Source organism: Giraffa tippelskirchi, chromosome 8 (assembly GCF_054371585.1).
Source record: "Giraffa tippelskirchi isolate mGirTip1 chromosome 8, T2T-mGirTip1v1.2.pri, whole genome shotgun sequence".
Classification (NCBI taxonomy): Eukaryota; Metazoa; Chordata; class Mammalia; order Artiodactyla; family Giraffidae; genus Giraffa; species Giraffa tippelskirchi.
The window spans coordinates 66,798,341-66,813,206 of NC_137282.1; the positions used below are offsets into that span (position 1 = coordinate 66,798,341).

Consider the following 14,866-nt stretch of genomic DNA (forward strand, 5'->3'; position numbering starts at 1 on the left):
TACCTTCGAGACAGATTGATGAAAAGTCTGGACCATCGACTCCTTTCCTCTCTTTGGTTCCGTGTCTCTCTCTGGCTGTGTCCCTCTCTTTTGCTTTCTCAATTCAGTCTGTGTCTTCCTCTTTCTCTCTCGTGTGTGGACGGATGGATGCTAGGAATGCACATGTATATGATTAGATGAGGGTTATGTTTTAGGGATAGGTTAGAGGGAGAGAAAGGCTTTAGGTCGGAGTTGGTCATGGGGGAAGGGTCAAGGGTGGTGGTGGTGTTTCTTGGAATCTGAGTGCTGTGCATTCTTCGTCTCTTTCCATATGAACCCCTTCTCAGATACACCACTTGCAAGGAGTCTCTCGTGTTCCGTTTCCTCTCTTTTGCATTTGTGAATGCTTGCTTAGCTTCTCTGTTGTGAAGAGGTTCCATTGGATGGAAACCCATTGGTGTACTTCGTGTACCTCTTTCCCTTACTTGAAGAGACCCATTTCTACCTCCGCCCAGCAAATGGCAAGGAGACTCTGATGTTAAGGAGCCTTTGACCTACGCTTCTTTCTAGCTATCTCATGACATCAGCCTTTAGGGTGAGGTTTTCCCCGATATTGAGGTGGTCTGAGATCAAAACCAATAGCGTTCTTCAGATGTAGCTGTCTGGTTTTCCCATGGACATGTATTGAAGAGGCTTTCTTGTTCCCATTTGGATATTCTCCCCTTCTGTGTCAGAGATGAGTTGAGCATGGATGCTGGGGTCTGTGTCTGGACCCTCAACTTTATTCCATCGATCTGGATCTGTGTGTGTTGTTGTATTCCCAATAGCATACTGTCCGGCTCCTGCTGCTGCTGCTGCGGCTAAGTCACTTCAGTCGTGTCTGACTCTGCGCGACCCCATGGCCTGCAGCCTACCAGGCTCCTCCGTCCAGGGCATTTTCCAGGCAAGAGTACTGGAGTGGGTCGCCATTGCCTTCTCCGATACTCTCCTGAGGATCCTAGTTTGGTCGTCTAATTTCCTTTCACACAACCTTGGATGTCCGTATCGGGGCTTTTTCGTCGGATTGTATTGACAATTTAGGCTCTTTTCTGTTTCCGTACCCCTTTTGCAATTCTTGGTTGGGTGCGAAAATGCATTGGCATTTTGGGAGGAATAGCATCGAAGCTGTGGATTGCCTTGTGGGGCTGGGATATCATTTTCCAAATAGGAATTCTTTCAAGCCCTGAGCACAGCTTCTCTTTCCAGGGATTGGTGTGGGCTTGATCTTCCTTCTTCCATCTCTCGCCGTTTTGTGAGAACAGGTCCTTCCTTCCCTTCTGGGTTAGATGGACCCGTGGGGATCACTTCAGTGAATGGCATTGTCAGTGGGGGTGATAATTCCCTTCTCATTGGAAGACTTTGCTGTGAGTATTAGAAATGCAAGTGATTTCTCTTCCCCTTCCTCCCTGTCCATCTCTCAGGGCCACCGGGAAACAGAGGCCTCACCCAGGGTCACACAGGCCTGAGGAGGTACAACTAGACTGTTGATTCTTCAGGCCCTCAGTGCTGGACATCATCCGGGATACTCTGTGTGTGTCTTCCTCAGTCTGGTGTCCCTTCAGACCTTTCCCTAGTTTTCACAGGCTTGTTGTGTTGGTGTTCTTTGTCTGTTTGGAGACACATCCTTGATAAGCTTTGTGTTTCCACTCATTCGTCTCGCGATGTGTGACCTGTCTTTTGCTTTTGTACTGAGGTCTTTCCCACAGTAGATATCTTTGATTTTGCAAAGTCCACTGTATTCTCCTGGTTTTTTTTGTGGACTGCCTTTTAGTTTTGTGTGTGAAGACTCAAAGCACGTGTCCGGTTTCGGCTCATTGTTCCTCTAGATTTGTGACAAGTTTTCATGGAATGTTTGTCTAGGGATAACTGGAAGTGAACTCGGTGTAAGGTGTCAAGTCTCCATCTTCATTCATGTCATCCCCTGCAGTTTCCAATACCCTGTTCCTGAGTGGTATTGGAGACCTTGAGGGAAGTTTGCTTGCATTGGAGTTTGCGTTTCCACCTTGATTAACTTCACACTGTTCTGCCCTCAGGGACACTGTCAAGGGGGAGTGAGGAGCAGCCTGCACTTCCAGCAGTGACCACACGGTGGGGCGAGTGCTGCTCTCCCCTCTGGGAGCCCCAGGCCACAGGCATCCCAGTGAGGAGCCAGCTCTGTGCTCAGCTGAAAGGAGTTAGTCTCTCAGGAGCCTCTGAGCCCTTCCGTTTGGATCACCCAGGGTGGGCATTTACTGTGACAGAAAAAATTGCCCTGAATTCCATGGACGGAAGAGCCTGGCTGTGTAGAGATCGTGAGTTGCCGTGAATCAGACACAACTGAGGACACAAAAATTCAATAGATTAAAACACTTTTTGGGTGTGGGGGGGAGTGAAAGGGGGTGATGTGGGTTTTTTTGTCTTATAAAATAGCCAAGGGAAATCTAGTTTAAACCTAAATTCACATATATGGGATAGGTATAGCTCTCCGTCACCCTATTAAAAAAACTACTAAACTTTTCTGAAAGTTTATTTTGCAGCTTCCTTGAGCACTTCATTGTGAAGCTTTTTTTTTTTTTTTCCTGTGACTTTGGCCTCATTAAAAAGTACGGTTTGCCTTTACTGGATAATTTTGTTCATTGGTTTCTTAGGGAATCTTGGTAATATTTGAGTTTCCTGGGGAGTATGGTCACATGACCTGGCCCTGGCCAATCGGTGCCTTCCACCTCCTTGGCCACTGTGATTGGCTCCGGACTGGGGCAGTGCCCAATCGGGGCCCAGGGCCGGGCCTCACGTTAGAAGCCAGGGGAAGAGGAGCTCTCGTCCTGCTGGGGTAGGGGAAGGGGTGGGGCCGGGGGAGGTCAGGCTCCATAAGTGGGAGGGGCGTGAGGTCCGCCTGCGGCAGTTGGTGACCTTCCTGCTCCCCTCAGGGCAGAGCCGCCGGCGTGAGAATGAGGGCGCTGCTGAGCCCAGGGACTGGGATGGCCTGTTGCTGCTGTGGTCCCAGAGCTCCACCCGAGACCTGAGGGAAGCCGTCTGCCCGTGAGTCCTCTCCCGCTTGTCTGTCAGCTTGTTTGAAACATGCTGGGTTTTCTGCCCAGCTGGCTAAGGGGAGTCCCTGGAAACGCAAGGGTGTGGGTTTTGGCAGACTTCAGGGAAGACATGCCAGATGAGCCTGGGAGACTCCAGCTTAATCTGGATTCAGGAGATATCTCCTCGGGCCAGCTAGTAATTGTAGGATAAGCCTAATGAGTCTTCACAGGATGAAGAGAGTAACGTGCCAAGGTAGCAATCGATGTCCTCATTCGAGAGGTTGAAGCTGGTGCTCAGAGAAGCGGGGAACTTGGCCAGAACAAGCAGGTGTGCACCCAGACAGAACCCCCAGATCCGGCCATTGGAGCTCAGGGAGGCCACTGGTGTGGCTTGTCCCTGTGGCAGGGGCCGAGGCATGCAGCCCACCCTGATTCCTGCGGGGGCCTGACTTGGGAAGTGCCATCTGGTAGCTTTGAGACTCACCAAACCAAATTGCACTGGAGAGAGGAAGGACACCTTCCTTCATCCACCCCCCACCCCCGCCGGATTCCCACATACCCTGACCCCTTTCTCTGGATTTCGGAGCCATTTCCAGAGTCCCGCTCATATGACCTCATTCGAAGTGCACTGTGGACGAGCTGCCATCTGCAGCTGCTACCACAGCAGCCAAGGGCTTTAGCTCCCGAGTACCTCCCTTCCTTTGGAACTTGGGGGCCCTCTACTCCCCACTTGCACACCACACACCTTTGCTGAGGATTGTGGGGACCCTCACTCAGTTTGCAGCACGTTGTAGCCATCCCTGTCCTCTCAATACCTCCCTTGAAACTCAGCTTGTGAGCTCCTTTGGAGCAGCGTGGCCCACCTGCAACACTGCAACGGAAGAGACACAGCTGACAGTGAAACAGCAGCTTAGATCTGACGGCCGGAAAGCTCTGTCAAAAGGGACCTCCCTCTTCACACCGTAGAGGCTCTAGGAGCCGCCAGGGTTTCGGAACCAGTGCTGGGGCCAAAAGGACTCCACAGCTGTTTTCCTTCCTGGGGAGGGTTCTGGCTCGAGTGGGAATGGCTCAAGTCTCCTAAGGTTCTGAAAGCCCACTGTGTGCAGATTCACGGTACACAGAGAGCAGAAGGTGGAGTCCTGTCCTGGAGGTGGCCACAGCTCACGGATGAGCCAGGCAGGCAGGCAGGCAGGGCATGAGAACACCTGAGCTGCCTTCATGAGTGAATGGTGTGGGGGCAGAGGAAGAGAAGCCGGTCTGCTCCCTCGTGTGGTGCCCAGGGCAGGTTGTCCCCAGAGGAATCCCTTACGACAGTGAGGACTATCACGGCTGTTTCCCAAGGGGTTCTGTCAGTGCGTGTCTTCCCCGGAGCGGTCAGGCCGTCTCTAAAATACACTGGCCATGGGCATTGCCTCTCCTTGGAACTTCCCATCTGTTTCTCTTTTTTATGGAACAGTGAATTTCTAGAGGGGTTCTGGGCCACAAGGATGTTGGGTCATTTTCTAGCCTTCTGTCATGAAGAACGCTTTCCTGGGCGTTGGGGTGGTTTGTTGTTCCAGCTCCCTTTCTTGGCTTCTTTTGGGAGCTGGTGCAACAAGAGGAGCTCAGCCTCTGCCTTCTGGCTGAGATGGCACCCTTCAAACAGCAATGCCTGCCTGGAGATAATGATGGCATTTGCCAAAAGGGCTTCGTTTGGCACATGGTATCTTGAAAGGACGTACAACGTCCTTTCAGCTATCAAAGGCTAGTTCAAAGGACATAAACATGAGAACTCTCCAGTGGAGTCTTACAGTAGGTGGAGCGTCCGAAAAAAACTCCTTCAGTCATTTCACTGAGAGTCATTGATTGGGGACACCAAGAATATAGGAAGGAATGCAGAAGGAAAAGATGAAACTGTGTTCAGGATCGGGCGGAGGGATGAACAGGGCGTGCTTGCCTTGAATCCAGGCTTTGTTGGGGGGTGGGGCATAAAGATGGAACGGGTCTGAAACTACAAAGTGGTGATGGTAACACAGTATCACCAGAGTTACACAACAGTGTTCCCAAATTGCAACAATGATGAAAAAGTTTACTAATCCCAACTTAACCAACAAAAATACAGGAAACCACGCAAAAAAGAAAACATCACCAGAAAGGTGGAAACAAACCAAATGCAAAGCAGTTCGGGGGAAAGGAACTCCATGTCCCCTGGGGGCAGACCGAGTTGACGGCGTCCACGGTGAGCAGACAGGGATGGAGGCTGCAGAGCCGACCGCTCCCCTGGACGTGGTGTTTCCGGCAAGGGCTCTGGGTCTCTGTCCAGAGCGGGGGCTCGTTCTCCCTGCAGGGGTGGGTGAGTCATCGTGGGCGTCTGGGTGTTGCGCGGGAGCCAGGGCAGGCTCTCCCTGCCGAGGCGGTGACTCCTCCTCTGCCTCGGGTTCTCCTGCCAAAGGCCGAGCAGGTAGAGGTGCACGTGGAGGTGGAGGTTCTGGCTGAGGGGGTGGGACATCAGTGCCTGGGGCTGGGGGTCCTGCAGGCACGGAGATCCGATCTGCCCGGTGTGCTGGCCAGTACCCAGCTGGCCTGGTGTCTCTGCGAGGGCAAGTCTCGGTTCTCCATCTGCCCTCGGTGGATCCCTGGGTCCTGCACCTGGAGCCACCACCTCTGTAGGGACAGGTCTGGGAAGTGGAGCCTGGTTCCAGTTGGAGGCCAGTGCTAGAGCTGTGGGAGAAGCATCGTTTGCCCGCAGGCCAGCCTTGGCATGTGCGTATCCCGGGACAGAAAGCTTCCAAGAGATTCCCAAAGAATACCCAGGGTCGGATGTCTTTTGGGACTGAAGTGTGCAAGATGGGGGGCGGGGGGTGTGAGGCCAGCGCTTGCTGCAGGCCCAGCAGCAGCTTTCGGGGACTCGTCCCTGTGTAGCTCAGCACCCCCTCCGCACACACTCCCGTACACCAGCCCCAGCGTCCTCACCTCTGTGCTCTGGCGTGCTGGGCTCCAGGTCCTCCTGCTGCCTCAGAGGCCGGGGTTCTCGGGACTCTGGGTCGGAGCCGGGTGTGCTGAGCTCCGTGGCAGCCTCAGACTGGGCCGCCGGGTGTATCCTGGGCGGTGTCTCGGCAGCAGGCCTTCCCCGCCTCCGCTTCGCCCCCGGTGGGGCTGATGCCTCCGTGGGCACGCTCACCTGGAGCCTGCACTGGGCCTCACGGGCGGGGGGGTGGTGCTCCGACCCCTCCCTCCGGGAGCTGGGTGGGGTGTCCCCGTCCTCGGCCTCATCACGTGGGAAGCTCTGCAACGACAGTGACCGTCAGCCAGCCATGCTGGGAGTTTTCCGAGCTGGGCCTGGCCAGTGGAGCCGCTGCTTCGGCCTGCTCGAACTTCTCTGCCCAGAAGGGTCAGAGACGTGTGTCTGCTCAGATCCCCACCCGGGAGGAAAGAGACCCACCTGAGGGTGTGAGGTCAGCCTGGGCGGCCGGCCCTGCCCGCACTCTCCCCATCCCGCCCAGCATGCTCTCCCCTGGGGTGTGGACACAACTTGTCCGCAGGCTTCTGACCCCACATCCACCTGGGCTTCCTTGAGGGAGACACACCCCGAGAAACCCGCATCCACACACACAGGCAAAGGACCCGGTGTTTCCGGGTGGCATGGGAGAGGTGGCCTGGCCCGGCCTGGGGCTCCCCGTGTTACCTTTCTGTTTCTCCGGGCAAAGGGCCAGAGGCGTCTCGGGGGTGCCCTGAGCCAACGTCGACAGGGTGCCCACGCACACTGCCTGTGAGCTCTCCTGAGGCCCCGGCCTCTGGGCAGGGGCAAACAGCAGAACATCTCGGCAGCAAGTGATCTGGCTGGGGGCTCCTCTCCGCTCTCGAGGCCTGGATACCCGGGTTGCGGGTTCTGTTGGGTTCTGTTGCCGGCAGGTGACATCATTTCCTGGGGTTCGTGCTGAGGTCCCTTCCCCAAAACTTCCCAAGCGAATCCCTGGGTTTCTGACTGCTCGACCACCACCCTTAAGCCATGTGCAGGCACAGTGACACCCACCCAGCCCAGCCGACAGCCCTGGGGAGGCCTGGGTGCAGCCAGGGCCTGAGCTCCGAGGGCCCCGCTGCTCTCAGACCAGGCTCCTTCTTCTCATAAGTGGTGTGGCCCTGGACAAGCATATGCCCCTCAGGGTTTCCCCAGTCTCTCCATCTGCAGAGTGGCGGTCATTCTCCCATCTGCTTCCTAGGTCTGTCGGCCTACGAGCAGCTCCATGCCTTTCCACCTGGGGCCGATATCACGTGGAGCGTGTGCGCTGAGACTTCAGAAAGAAAGATTCCTTCCTGGGCTGACACAGCACAGAATGGGGCAGAACGAGGCCTGGATGTGCCGTGGTACCCAGGAAAAGGCACTCCCCCTCCTGACTGTTTTGAGACCCCGCATCCAAGTTGGAGGACCGAAAGGAAGACTCGAAGGTCTCCCTCTCTTATAGAAAAGAGTGGCCAACTTTCTGGTCCTCTGTTTCCATTGAGATTCTGTTCAAGTGTCCCAGCTCGGCTTCTGCGGGTGGCTGAGCTTCTAATGGCTCCCTGCGTTCTTGTCTTTTCCTCTCCAAACCTTCCGTCCTTTTCCCCCTTCTGGGGTGGATGGGCGCTGTCATTGCTTCTACCTTCGAGACAGATTGATGAAAAGTCTGGACCATCGACTCCTTTCCTCTCTTTGGTTCCGTGTCTCTCTCTGGCTGTGTCCCTCTCTTTTGCTTTCTCAATTCAGTCTGTGTCTTCCTCTTTCTCTCTCGTGTGTGGACGGATGGATGCTAGGAATGCACATGTATATGATTAGATGAGGGTTATGTTTTAGGGATAGGTTAGAGGGAGAGAAAGGCTTTAGGTCGGAGTTGGTCATGGGGGAAGGGTCAAGGGTGGTGGTGGTGTTTCTTGGAATCTGAGTGCTGTGCATTCTTCGTCTCTTTCCATATGAACCCCTTCTCAGATACACCACTTGCAAGGAGTCTCTCGTGTTCCGTTTCCTCTCTTTTGCATTTGTGAATGCTTGCTTAGCTTCTCTGTTGTGAAGAGGTTCCATTGGATGGAAACCCATTGGTGTACTTCGTGTACCTCTTTCCCTTACTTGAAGAGACCCATTTCTACCTCCGCCCAGCAAATGGCAAGGAGACTCTGATGTTAAGGAGCCTTTGACCTACGCTTCTTTCTAGCTATCTCATGACATCAGCCTTTAGGGTGAGGTTTTCCCCGATATTGAGGTGGTCTGAGATCAAAACCAATAGCGTTCTTCAGATGTAGCTGTCTGGTTTTCCCATGGACATGTATTGAAGAGGCTTTCTTGTTCCCATTTGGATATTCTCCCCTTCTGTGTCAGAGATGAGTTGAGCATGGATGCTGGGGTCTGTGTCTGGACCCTCAACTTTATTCCATCGATCTGGATCTGTGTGTGTTGTTGTATTCCCAATAGCATACTGTCCGGCTCCTGCTGCTGCTGCTGCGGCTAAGTCACTTCAGTCGTGTCTGACTCTGCGCGACCCCATGGCCTGCAGCCTACCAGGCTCCTCCGTCCAGGGCATTTTCCAGGCAAGAGTACTGGAGTGGGTCGCCATTGCCTTCTCCGATACTCTCCTGAGGATCCTAGTTTGGTCGTCTAATTTCCTTTCACACAACCTTGGATGTCCGTATCGGGGCTTTTTCGTCGGATTGTATTGACAATTTAGGCTCTTTTCTGTTTCCGTACCCCTTTTGCAATTCTTGGTTGGGTGCGAAAATGCATTGGCATTTTGGGAGGAATAGCATCGAAGCTGTGGATTGCCTTGTGGGGCTGGGATATCATTTTCCAAATAGGAATTCTTTCAAGCCCTGAGCACAGCTTCTCTTTCCAGGGATTGGTGTGGGCTTGATCTTCCTTCTTCCATCTCTCGCCGTTTTGTGAGAACAGGTCCTTCCTTCCCTTCTGGGTTAGATGGACCCGTGGGGATCACTTCAGTGAATGGCATTGTCAGTGGGGGTGATAATTCCCTTCTCATTGGAAGACTTTGCTGTGAGTATTAGAAATGCAAGTGATTTCTCTTCCCCTTCCTCCCTGTCCATCTCTCAGGGCCACCGGGAAACAGAGGCCTCACCCAGGGTCACACAGGCCTGAGGAGGTACAACTAGACTGTTGATTCTTCAGGCCCTCAGTGCTGGACATCATCCGGGATACTCTGTGTGTGTCTTCCTCAGTCTGGTGTCCCTTCAGACCTTTCCCTAGTTTTCACAGGCTTGTTGTGTTGGTGTTCTTTGTCTGTTTGGAGACACATCCTTGATAAGCTTTGTGTTTCCACTCATTCGTCTCGCGATGTGTGACCTGTCTTTTGCTTTTGTACTGAGGTCTTTCCCACAGTAGATATCTTTGATTTTGCAAAGTCCACTGTATTCTCCTGGTTTTTTTTGTGGACTGCCTTTTAGTTTTGTGTGTGAAGACTCAAAGCACGTGTCCGGTTTCGGCTCATTGTTCCTCTAGATTTGTGACAAGTTTTCATGGAATGTTTGTCTAGGGATAACTGGAAGTGAACTCGGTGTAAGGTGTCAAGTCTCCATCTTCATTCATGTCATCCCCTGCAGTTTCCAATACCCTGTTCCTGAGTGGTATTGGAGACCTTGAGGGAAGTTTGCTTGCATTGGAGTTTGCGTTTCCACCTTGATTAACTTCACACTGTTCTGCCCTCAGGGACACTGTCAAGGGGGAGTGAGGAGCAGCCTGCACTTCCAGCAGTGACCACACGGTGGGGCGAGTGCTGCTCTCCCCTCTGGGAGCCCCAGGCCACAGGCATCCCAGTGAGGAGCCAGCTCTGTGCTCAGCTGAAAGGAGTTAGTCTCTCAGGAGCCTCTGAGCCCTTCCGTTTGGATCACCCAGGGTGGGCATTTACTGTGACAGAAAAAATTGCCCTGAATTCCATGGACGGAAGAGCCTGGCTGTGTAGAGATCGTGAGTTGCCGTGAATCAGACACAACTGAGGACACAAAAATTCAATAGATTAAAACACTTTTTGGGTGTGGGGGGGAGTGAAAGGGGGTGATGTGGGTTTTTTTGTCTTATAAAATAGCCAAGGGAAATCTAGTTTAAACCTAAATTCACATATATGGGATAGGTATAGCTCTCCGTCACCCTATTAAAAAAACTACTAAACTTTTCTGAAAGTTTATTTTGCAGCTTCCTTGAGCACTTCATTGTGAAGCTTTTTTTTTTTTTTTCCTGTGACTTTGGCCTCATTAAAAAGTACGGTTTGCCTTTACTGGATAATTTTGTTCATTGGTTTCTTAGGGAATCTTGGTAATATTTGAGTTTCCTGGGGAGTATGGTCACATGACCTGGCCCTGGCCAATCGGTGCCTTCCACCTCCTTGGCCACTGTGATTGGCTCCGGACTGGGGCAGTGCCCAATCGGGGCCCAGGGCCGGGCCTCACGTTAGAAGCCAGGGGAAGAGGAGCTCTCGTCCTGCTGGGGTAGGGGAAGGGGTGGGGCCGGGGGAGGTCAGGCTCCATAAGTGGGAGGGGCGTGAGGTCCGCCTGCGGCAGTTGGTGACCTTCCTGCTCCCCTCAGGGCAGAGCCGCCGGCGTGAGAATGAGGGCGCTGCTGAGCCCAGGGACTGGGATGGCCTGTTGCTGCTGTGGTCCCAGAGCTCCACCCGAGACCTGAGGGAAGCCGTCTGCCCGTGAGTCCTCTCCCGCTTGTCTGTCAGCTTGTTTGAAACATGCTGGGTTTTCTGCCCAGCTGGCTAAGGGGAGTCCCTGGAAACGCAAGGGTGTGGGTTTTGGCAGACTTCAGGGAAGACATGCCAGATGAGCCTGGGAGACTCCAGCTTAATCTGGATTCAGGAGATATCTCCTCGGGCCAGCTAGTAATTGTAGGATAAGCCTAATGAGTCTTCACAGGATGAAGAGAGTAACGTGCCAAGGTAGCAATCGATGTCCTCATTCGAGAGGTTGAAGCTGGTGCTCAGAGAAGCGGGGAACTTGGCCAGAACAAGCAGGTGTGCACCCAGACAGAACCCCCAGATCCGGCCATTGGAGCTCAGGGAGGCCACTGGTGTGGCTTGTCCCTGTGGCAGGGGCCGAGGCATGCAGCCCACCCTGATTCCTGCGGGGGCCTGACTTGGGAAGTGCCATCTGGTAGCTTTGAGACTCACCAAACCAAATTGCACTGGAGAGAGGAAGGACACCTTCCTTCATCCACCCCCCACCCCCGCCGGATTCCCACATACCCTGACCCCTTTCTCTGGATTTCGGAGCCATTTCCAGAGTCCCGCTCATATGACCTCATTCGAAGTGCACTGTGGACGAGCTGCCATCTGCAGCTGCTACCACAGCAGCCAAGGGCTTTAGCTCCCGAGTACCTCCCTTCCTTTGGAACTTGGGGGCCCTCTACTCCCCACTTGCACACCACACACCTTTGCTGAGGATTGTGGGGACCCTCACTCAGTTTGCAGCACGTTGTAGCCATCCCTGTCCTCTCAATACCTCCCTTGAAACTCAGCTTGTGAGCTCCTTTGGAGCAGCGTGGCCCACCTGCAACACTGCAACGGAAGAGACACAGCTGACAGTGAAACAGCAGCTTAGATCTGACGGCCGGAAAGCTCTGTCAAAAGGGACCTCCCTCTTCACACCGTAGAGGCTCTAGGAGCCGCCAGGGTTTCGGAACCAGTGCTGGGGCCAAAAGGACTCCACAGCTGTTTTCCTTCCTGGGGAGGGTTCTGGCTCGAGTGGGAATGGCTCAAGTCTCCTAAGGTTCTGAAAGCCCACTGTGTGCAGATTCACGGTACACAGAGAGCAGAAGGTGGAGTCCTGTCCTGGAGGTGGCCACAGCTCACGGATGAGCCAGGCAGGCAGGCAGGCAGGGCATGAGAACACCTGAGCTGCCTTCATGAGTGAATGGTGTGGGGGCAGAGGAAGAGAAGCCGGTCTGCTCCCTCGTGTGGTGCCCAGGGCAGGTTGTCCCCAGAGGAATCCCTTACGACAGTGAGGACTATCACGGCTGTTTCCCAAGGGGTTCTGTCAGTGCGTGTCTTCCCCGGAGCGGTCAGGCCGTCTCTAAAATACACTGGCCATGGGCATTGCCTCTCCTTGGAACTTCCCATCTGTTTCTCTTTTTTATGGAACAGTGAATTTCTAGAGGGGTTCTGGGCCACAAGGATGTTGGGTCATTTTCTAGCCTTCTGTCATGAAGAACGCTTTCCTGGGCGTTGGGGTGGTTTGTTGTTCCAGCTCCCTTTCTTGGCTTCTTTTGGGAGCTGGTGCAACAAGAGGAGCTCAGCCTCTGCCTTCTGGCTGAGATGGCACCCTTCAAACAGCAATGCCTGCCTGGAGATAATGATGGCATTTGCCAAAAGGGCTTCGTTTGGCACATGGTATCTTGAAAGGACGTACAACGTCCTTTCAGCTATCAAAGGCTAGTTCAAAGGACATAAACATGAGAACTCTCCAGTGGAGTCTTACAGTAGGTGGAGCGTCCGAAAAAAACTCCTTCAGTCATTTCACTGAGAGTCATTGATTGGGGACACCAAGAATATAGGAAGGAATGCAGAAGGAAAAGATGAAACTGTGTTCAGGATCGGGCGGAGGGATGAACAGGGCGTGCTTGCCTTGAATCCAGGCTTTGTTGGGGGGTGGGGCATAAAGATGGAACGGGTCTGAAACTACAAAGTGGTGATGGTAACACAGTATCACCAGAGTTACACAACAGTGTTCCCAAATTGCAACAATGATGAAAAAGTTTACTAATCCCAACTTAACCAACAAAAATACAGGAAACCACGCAAAAAAGAAAACATCACCAGAAAGGTGGAAACAAACCAAATGCAAAGCAGTTCGGGGGAAAGGAACTCCATGTCCCCTGGGGGCAGACCGAGTTGACGGCGTCCACGGTGAGCAGACAGGGATGGAGGCTGCAGAGCCGACCGCTCCCCTGGACGTGGTGTTTCCGGCAAGGGCTCTGGGTCTCTGTCCAGAGCGGGGGCTCGTTCTCCCTGCAGGGGTGGGTGAGTCATCGTGGGCGTCTGGGTGTTGCGCGGGAGCCAGGGCAGGCTCTCCCTGCCGAGGCGGTGACTCCTCCTCTGCCTCGGGTTCTCCTGCCAAAGGCCGAGCAGGTAGAGGTGCACGTGGAGGTGGAGGTTCTGGCTGAGGGGGTGGGACATCAGTGCCTGGGGCTGGGGGTCCTGCAGGCACGGAGATCCGATCTGCCCGGTGTGCTGGCCAGTACCCAGCTGGCCTGGTGTCTCTGCGAGGGCAAGTCTCGGTTCTCCATCTGCCCTCGGTGGATCCCTGGGTCCTGCACCTGGAGCCACCACCTCTGTAGGGACAGGTCTGGGAAGTGGAGCCTGGTTCCAGTTGGAGGCCAGTGCTAGAGCTGTGGGAGAAGCATCGTTTGCCCGCAGGCCAGCCTTGGCATGTGCGTATCCCGGGACAGAAAGCTTCCAAGAGATTCCCAAAGAATACCCAGGGTCGGATGTCTTTTGGGACTGAAGTGTGCAAGATGGGGGGCGGGGGGTGTGAGGCCAGCGCTTGCTGCAGGCCCAGCAGCAGCTTTCGGGGACTCGTCCCTGTGTAGCTCAGCACCCCCTCCGCACACACTCCCGTACACCAGCCCCAGCGTCCTCACCTCTGTGCTCTGGCGTGCTGGGCTCCAGGTCCTCCTGCTGCCTCAGAGGCCGGGGTTCTCGGGACTCTGGGTCGGAGCCGGGTGTGCTGAGCTCCGTGGCAGCCTCAGACTGGGCCGCCGGGTGTATCCTGGGCGGTGTCTCGGCAGCAGGCCTTCCCCGCCTCCGCTTCGCCCCCGGTGGGGCTGATGCCTCCGTGGGCACGCTCACCTGGAGCCTGCACTGGGCCTCACGGGCGGGGGGGTGGTGCTCCGACCCCTCCCTCCGGGAGCTGGGTGGGGTGTCCCCGTCCTCGGCCTCATCACGTGGGAAGCTCTGCAACGACAGTGACCGTCAGCCAGCCATGCTGGGAGTTTTCCGAGCTGGGCCTGGCCAGTGGAGCCGCTGCTTCGGCCTGCTCGAACTTCTCTGCCCAGAAGGGTCAGAGACGTGTGTCTGCTCAGATCCCCACCCGGGAGGAAAGAGACCCACCTGAGGGTGTGAGGTCAGCCTGGGCGGCCGGCCCTGCCCGCACTCTCCCCATCCCGCCCAGCATGCTCTCCCCTGGGGTGTGGACACAACTTGTCCGCAGGCTTCTGACCCCACATCCACCTGGGCTTCCTTGAGGGAGACACACCCCGAGAAACCCGCATCCACACACACAGGCAAAGGACCCGGTGTTTCCGGGTGGCATGGGAGAGGTGGCCTGGCCCGGCCTGGGGCTCCCCGTGTTACCTTTCTGTTTCTCCGGGCAAAGGGCCAGAGGCGTCTCGGGGGTGCCCTGAGCCAACGTCGACAGGGTGCCCACGCACACTGCCTGTGAGCTCTCCTGAGGCCCCGGCCTCTGGGCAGGGGCAAACAGCAGAACATCTCGGGAGCAAGTGATCTGGCTGGGGGCTCCTCTCCGCTCTCGAGGCCTGGATACCCGGGTTGCGGGTTCTGTTGGGTTCTGTTGCCGGCAGGTGACATCATTTCCTGGGGTTCGTGCTGAGGTCCCTTCCCCAAAACTTCCCAAGCGAATCCCTGGGTTTCTGACTGCTCGACCACCACCCTTAAGCCATGTGCAGGCACAGTGACACCCACCCAGCCCAGCCGACAGCCCTGGGGAGGCCTGGGTGCAGCCAGGGCCTGAGCTCCGAGGGCCCCGCTGCTCTCAGACCAGGCTCCTTCTTCTCATAAGTGGTGTGGCCCTGGACAAGCATATGCCCCTCAGGGTTTCCCCAGTCTCTCCATCTGCAGAGTGGCGGTCATTCTCCCATCTGCTTCCTA

General features: G+C 55.0%; 2 protein-coding genes across 2 annotated transcripts; both read right to left on the bottom strand.

Annotated features, from left to right (window-relative positions):
• Positions 1 to 2,923: 2,923 nt before the first annotated feature.
• LOC145517186 (uncharacterized) lies at positions 2,924 to 7,313 on the bottom strand. The gene is made up of 3 exons (XM_081519452.1): positions 6,691 to 7,313; positions 5,979 to 6,291; positions 2,924 to 5,726 (listed from the first exon to the last, which is right to left on the bottom strand). The coding sequence occupies exons 1-3, from the start codon at positions 6,925 to 6,927 to the stop codon at positions 5,098 to 5,100; spliced, it is 1,179 nt and encodes a 392-aa protein (XP_081375578.1). The 5' UTR covers positions 6,928 to 7,313; the 3' UTR covers positions 2,924 to 5,097.
• Positions 7,314 to 10,565: 3,252 nt separating this feature from the next.
• Positions 10,566 to 14,514, bottom strand: LOC145517297 (uncharacterized). Its single transcript, XM_081519575.1, has 3 exons — positions 14,333 to 14,514; positions 13,621 to 13,933; positions 10,566 to 13,368 (listed from the first exon to the last, which is right to left on the bottom strand). The coding sequence occupies exons 1-3, from the start codon at positions 14,465 to 14,467 to the stop codon at positions 12,740 to 12,742; spliced, it is 1,077 nt and encodes a 358-aa protein (XP_081375701.1). The 5' UTR covers positions 14,468 to 14,514; the 3' UTR covers positions 10,566 to 12,739.
• Positions 14,515 to 14,866: the final 352 nt, after the last annotated feature.